The 6,692-nt window shown below is 31.8% G+C and overlaps 1 protein-coding gene across 2 annotated transcripts; it reads right to left on the bottom strand.

Moving 5' to 3' along the window:
* Nucleotides 1-238: 238 nt before the first annotated feature.
* Nucleotides 239-5,807, bottom strand: LOC105160187 (peptidyl-prolyl cis-trans isomerase FKBP15-3-like). 2 transcript variants are annotated; one of them, XM_088879880.1, is made up of 9 exons: nucleotides 5,530-5,807; nucleotides 4,818-4,885; nucleotides 4,187-4,370; nucleotides 2,055-3,295; nucleotides 1,716-1,888; nucleotides 1,147-1,472; nucleotides 958-1,045; nucleotides 803-844; nucleotides 239-554 (listed from the first exon to the last, which is right to left on the bottom strand). In XM_088879880.1, the coding sequence occupies exons 5-9, from the start codon at nucleotides 1,717-1,719 to the stop codon at nucleotides 421-423; spliced, it is 594 nt and encodes a 197-aa protein (XP_088736006.1). In that variant the 5' UTR covers nucleotides 1,720-1,888; nucleotides 2,055-3,295; nucleotides 4,187-4,370; nucleotides 4,818-4,885; nucleotides 5,530-5,807; the 3' UTR covers nucleotides 239-420. The 2 variants fall into 2 exon arrangements, with proteins under 2 accessions (XP_088736006.1, XP_011075756.1); XM_011077454.3 differs by lacking the exons at nucleotides 4,187-4,370; nucleotides 4,818-4,885; nucleotides 5,530-5,807 and adding an exon at nucleotides 643-691 and having other exon boundaries at nucleotides 2,055-2,642.
* Nucleotides 5,808-6,692: the final 885 nt, after the last annotated feature.

The raw sequence follows: 6,692 nt of genomic DNA, 5'->3' as shown, positions 1-6,692 counted from the left end.
TGACGCATATAGTTGTTGCAGCACCCGCTAATTCAAGAAACCTGTTGCATTGCTTCTGCCGTCCTTTAAATCTGTGTTCGGTTCAGAGTTGAGTTTTTTCTTATTTCTGATTATTTTATACGACAATACCAATACCACTTACTACCCCATCACAGCTGCAGCTTCCAAGGGCCTTTCTTCTCAGTAAAAGGCTAACAGACAAGGAAACTCAAATAACAAAATAATACACCATTAACAGTAGGAATAAAAATTGTTCACGAAATAAGATAAGTACTTAAATCAGTACTGTTCAATAGAATCTCAACACTCCAAATTATGCAGACTTCTCAATCAAATGTTCATACTAAGAAAAAGACAAGCAATACTACTACTTCAAAGTCCAAGTTGGATTGAAATATAACGCCTTAAGTTGAACTTCACTTAAAAAACGCCCGATGCTTCTATTTGAGAGAACAATGGGCATGTCAGGTTAACGCTGCACGCCAACCAATTCAACCTCACACACCAGCCATGAATTTGGAGGTACACTTGTACCAAATCCTTGTTCTCCAAAACTACACCATATTAAACACAAGTAACAAATGTGAATAAAGCAATTTACAAATCAGGAGTTCTTTATAGTTTGAAATAGTAAAAACATACCCTAGAGATGGAGGGATTATAAGTCTCCTCTTATCACCAAGACGCATACCTTAATTATGTGTAAATATATTAAATATTATCTTGTTTCACAGACAATAATAAAAGTGAAGAAATGTGATTTATGTAGTTAATACGAGATACGAAGATTCTGCATTCATACCATCAATGCCCATATTAAAACCATCCATTACTTCTTCATCACCTAATTCAACAAAAGACAAAAGGTTACAAATCATTAATGAAAGCAAAGGTAACACATCACCAATACACTACGTCAAGAAACATGATAGGATTCATTCGTCGCAAAAGTTATACCTAGGCGAAATTTGCAAGGATTTTTGCTTGCGCTACTGTCAAGTACTACTCCACTTTCCTTCAACATCCCAGTGAAATGAATTCTGACCTAAACTCCAAGCAAATATAATTACAAACAAAGTCTTTGAACATTAACAAGCAAAAATACAAAAAGCTAATGTACGAGACATTATGCTGACATGAGTGTACCTTTCTCCCACGTAGAGCTAATTTTCCTTTAGGATCTCTCTTAGCCAATTCTTCAATGATCAACCCATTCGGTAAAGACTGTGCTTCACATCGCTTTCCAATTACATCATCCTGCTTGTACACGACCGACTTTTCCTCATTTGCCTCATACACAACTACCTTCCCTTCACTCTGAACCATATTGCATATGCTTGTACCAGAACTACCTTCCACTTTTACTTCTGATTTATTTATTTTACTTTTAGATATTTTCTTTTTCTCCAAAGTCCTCTTCTTGGACTTGGACTGAGTATCCATGGGAAGTGCCATGTACAATGTTAAAATCACTGCAATGATAAAAGCTACAATCAAATGACAGCACTGAAAGTAGAAAAAGAAATGACAACAAATTTACTCTAGTGAAATTTGTGCTTGACAAAAAAATCTGCAAACTAATATATCAGGCTTTCTGTGCTCTAATTTGCTCATCATTAACTCAAGAATATTGAAACACCACACACTTAAAATCTTATGATATTTGAGAGACATTGAACCTTTAGCATCTCTAGCAAAGATAAAAGAAAACTCACGCATCAATCATTGCTTCATCATGATCTGTCGGTATATCCTTCTTATTAGATATATCAAGTCCTTGATTTATCATCACGACTTCAATCGCACTCTTCAAATTTGCAGCCTCAGCTGAAGCCCCATCAATTTACCTATATCATCTACCTTCTTCGATTCCAAATCACTTTCACAGCTAAAAACACAAGACCAAGGACATGGTCACAATCATCTTCCGTGTTTAAATATAGTTTATAAAGATTTACTTGAATAAAAGATTGCCAGCAACATAAGGTTATATTATATATGAAATCAGTTCAAACCTTTTTCTATTTTGAGTTCAAAGGGAAAGGCATTCTTACATATTTGTTGTGTCATTCGGTTGAATGTGATCACACACGTTCTGAGCTGAGTGTGTGTCATCATCTCCAACAACACCTCTATTTTTTAGACTATCAACAATCACCATCATCTCCTCTTGAGATTGATCTTTATCACCATCATCTCCTCTTGAGATTGATGTTGAGTTTGATCAAAATGATGGGTTGATCGAGAGCAAAGATGAAGCTGTTGGCAACCATGACCATGAACTGAAGGAAAACGAAGATATAATTGAGGCAAGTTGTCAACAACGAAGGTAACATGGATAACTGATTATAACTTTGTAATATGTTTCTTATGTGGATTATTTTTCTTAAATTTATCTTCTTTGTTCAAAAACAATAATTTCTTTAACTTTGTTATGTTCCATTTCGAGTCACATTCAACAACTTCTTATTTATTGGTGTTTCTTAATTTTCTTTTTGAATTATTCACACAAGATGGAAAGTTGCAGTATGAATTTAATCTTCATTGAGATGTATTTTTTATTATGATAGAGATACAAAAATAGGTAAAGAGAAAGAAATTTCTCAAGAGATGGAACCCCAAAAAGTTGGTGATGATTATGCCAGAGACTGGGAACGAGAAAATGGTGAATGTAAGGATTTGATGGTGGTTCATGATAATGTCAAGAATAGAGATATTGTTGGAGAGGAAGGAACACACATATCTCTATTCTTGACATTATCATGAACCACCATCAAATAAGACATTCACCATTTTCTCGTTCCCAGTCTCTGGCATAATCATCACCAACTTTTTGGGGTTCCATCTCTTGAGAAATTTCTTTCTCTTCACTTATTTTTGTATCTCTATCATAATACAAAATACATCTCAATAAGGATTAAACTCATACTGCAACTTTCCATCTTGTGTGAATAATTCAAAAAGAAAATTAAGATGCACCAATAAATAAGAAGTTGTTGAATGTGATTCGAAATGGAACATGAAAAAGTTAAAGAAATTATTGTTTTTGAACAAAGAAGATAAATTTAAGAAAAATAATCCACATAAGAAACTTATTACAAAGTTATAATCAGTTATCCATATTACCTTCGTTGTTGACAACTTGCCTCAATTACATCTTCGTTTTCCTTCAGTTCACAGTCATGGCTACCAACAACTTCATTTTTGCTCTCGATCAACACATCATTTTGATCAAACTCAACATCAAACTTCTTCTTGAGCCGTTTGAACCTAGGTTCCTTAGTCTTCTTTTTTCCTGACAACATTATCTCAATGCTTAAATCAAACAAATGGTCTAACTAAAACTAGATATACCAAAACAATCAATAGTGTTAGCATACATGATCAAGCACCCAAAAAAACTAAAGAATTTTGGAATACCAACATATAGTATTCCAAAGTTTTATATCATGTCACCATGTCTAGTTTGCTTTTCATTGACAAATTGTTCCCAACACACAAACACATTAATTCTATCTGTAATACTAGATACCTAAACCTACTTAATTTTCCAAAATGACTCTTTGATTCACTCTGAGAGCTAACAAGATACATGCGTTTATAACCGCGAATAAAGGAAAAAACATGACATCATCTACTATTTGCAATACTAAAAGAAATACAATATATTTGACATGTAAATTTATTTATCCAAACTAAATTTATTTATCTTCAATGAGAAAGTTATCATGTCATAAGAATGAAACTTCCCTAAATAATTTATAGAGTAGCTACATAGTCCGAAGAATTTAGCGGATGTTTATTTAAACTTTTAAACACAAACATTATTACAGATAGTTGTTTAACCAATTTAATAGAAATAATCTTCTCCTTTAACATACGTAAAAAATAATAATTATCTTGACATAAACATACAATGCTTTATATATACTAATAATTATAGGGAAAGTTGTGTAAGTGTAACTATCGCATAGGAACGAAAATATCCTTATAAAACATCAACAACAGAATTACAATGATATTTAATTTAACATAGGTTGCCTTAAACATACAAGTGTGTAGAAAGAAAGCTGACCAACTAATATTATGGATATGAGACTAACCTACAAAATATTTATACGAAATCATAATAATTTCAAACAAACTAAGCACATAATCAAGATTCAATATCAAATATATGACGAACTTATCGGGGAAGGTGGCGAAACTGGTAGCTCGCTATGTCTCATTTTCATCAATGTCTCCAACTCCAAACGGCATGACTCAACTTTACATGGTACCAAAGCACACAGGATAATTGGTCTCCTCTTCCTCCCAACACTACATTGGACAATGGTCTTTTCCGTCGCATTGCCAATCCCCAAAGACGCCTAAAAGACAATAAGTATTCAACATGATATCAAGTTAATCGCACACAACAATCAAACAAATATAAGAAAGAACAGTTCAATTTTGTTCTAAATAGTATTAAATATGATATCAAGTTCTATCACACACAAAAATCAAACAAATAGAATAAAAGATGGTTCAATTTTGTTATAAACAATATTCAATATGACATCAACTTTAACAAACACAAGAATCAAACAAATATAACAAGGAATGAATTCAATTTTGTTCTTAATACTGTTCAATATGTTATCAAGTGCTATCATATCATATCATACACGAGAATGAAACAAATATAACAAAGACTATTCCAAACTTGTTCTAAGCAGTTTTGAATAAGATATCATGCTCTATCGCACACAACAATCAAAAAAATATAACAAAGAATAGTTCAATTTTGTTTTATGCGGGGATGTGATGGATCTTACCTGAGTAATTCAAAGTCTTTTACCATTTGAGTTAGAAAGGACACATTGCCCAGGCTTCACCTCAACTCCTTCACAGAGATATATAAAGTCAAACAAACAAATAAATATTTATGGGTTTCTGAATCGGGAAAGAAATCTATGTCAATTTAGTCTTGAATCTTCTCATGCATAACTCAAGACGGGGAGTGTTTGTTTCACTGATTGTTTGGAAAAGTCAAGAAAATTCAGACGACCAGTGAAACAAACACACGAAGAGATATAAAGTCAGACAAACAAAGATATATATATTCATAGGTTTCTCTAACGGGAAAGCAAGGGATGTTATTCAGTCTTCAAGCTTCTTACACAAAACTGAAAATTGGAACAGTCCAACACAAACACTCAAAAGTCAAGAAAATCCACACAACAGTGGAACAAATACACAAAAGACATCTTCTTTCTTCAGTAATTTTACATTGAAACATTTTCACTAACTAATGACTTCAACAGTAACTCTTTTCTTTGAACAGTGAGATAACACACAAAGACATCTTCTTTCTCCAATATTTGTTTTTTTTATCTCATGTTAAAATTGAAACTTATTCTCTAACGACTGATGAAACTCTATCTTCAACCATTAGCATCATTGTAATAACCCGGATCGGAAGTCCTTATGCGAAGAATTAAAAATACAAAATGAAAAGAAAGAGATACGAAACTGAATATGACATACCCCCAAAAGCCATAGTAAATCGATGTGAAGTTGGAACTGCTGATCTTACTCTTAGCCCTGTTGGCCAAAATGAGTTGAGAATGTACGAACGAAGACAGAAACTCTCAGAACAAAAAACCTTCAAAGTGGGTATGCATGTCTGTGAAAAAGGAAAGGGAAGATGGGTATGATCTTGAATTCCTTCCTAGCTGCAGAGTTGTCTCTTCGTATCTCTCGCTTAATACTCTTAAATGGAACTTGGAAGCAAGCACGGGAGAGGGAGACCATCCGTATCTCTAAAAATTCTTACCGCATATAAATTGAGTAGAAACAAATTAAAAACAAAGCAAGTATATATTATTTCTATTTTTAAAATTTTTATCCAAATTAAATTTAGTAGAATTAAATTAATAATATGACAAGTATATCTTATTCATATTTTAATTTTTTTTATTCAAATTAATTTAGTATAACTAAACTAATCAGATACAAATATGATACAATTACCATATAATTAATAAAATTTCTTAAATTATATATCCATCATTCTATATATATATATATATTGCCATATAATATGAGTTAAGAGATTCCAATATACTATAGTTACTGCTGCCAACTTTTGTTGTTGTGACGTAAAACGTCTCATCCTAATCATTCACTTTTGCATCAATTACAGTTCTCTTTTGTAAATCGAGTGTTTTTTTACATTTGCAGGGTCACTTTATTCCACAATAATAAGTTAAGAAAAGACTCAAAATGGGAGTTTAACATTATGAGTAATTGTGATCTCATTTTATTTCTATTTGAAAAAATAAGATGAAATAAGTTTTCTTGATATAAGATTTTTCATATTCCTTTTGATTGAGCATAAGATAAAGTATAATGATAATAGTTTTTTCTCTTGGATTTATTTGAAGATAAATTTGAAGTAAAGAACGAAAATGTTAATTGCAATGGTCTGAGTTAAAGGTTCACAGATAGGTAAACTCAATAATCTTATTTATCATCAATCTAACGGTTCATATTAGTTTATCTAAATCAATGTTCAGGATTTAATATGATGAATGGTCCAAATTTATACATTATTTTGGTATTTATTACTAGTTTTTCATCTTAAGCGGGAATAAAAGAAAATTTTAGTGTGAGATAATAAGAAAAAAATTGTGAAAAGAATTAATTAT

Source organism: Sesamum indicum, linkage group LG4 (genome assembly GCF_026168435.1).
Source record: "Sesamum indicum cultivar Baizhima isolate 11 linkage group LG4, ASM2616843v1, whole genome shotgun sequence".
Taxonomy (NCBI): Eukaryota; Viridiplantae; Streptophyta; class Magnoliopsida; order Lamiales; family Pedaliaceae; genus Sesamum; species Sesamum indicum.
This window is presented reverse-complemented; position numbering and strand designations above follow the sequence as displayed.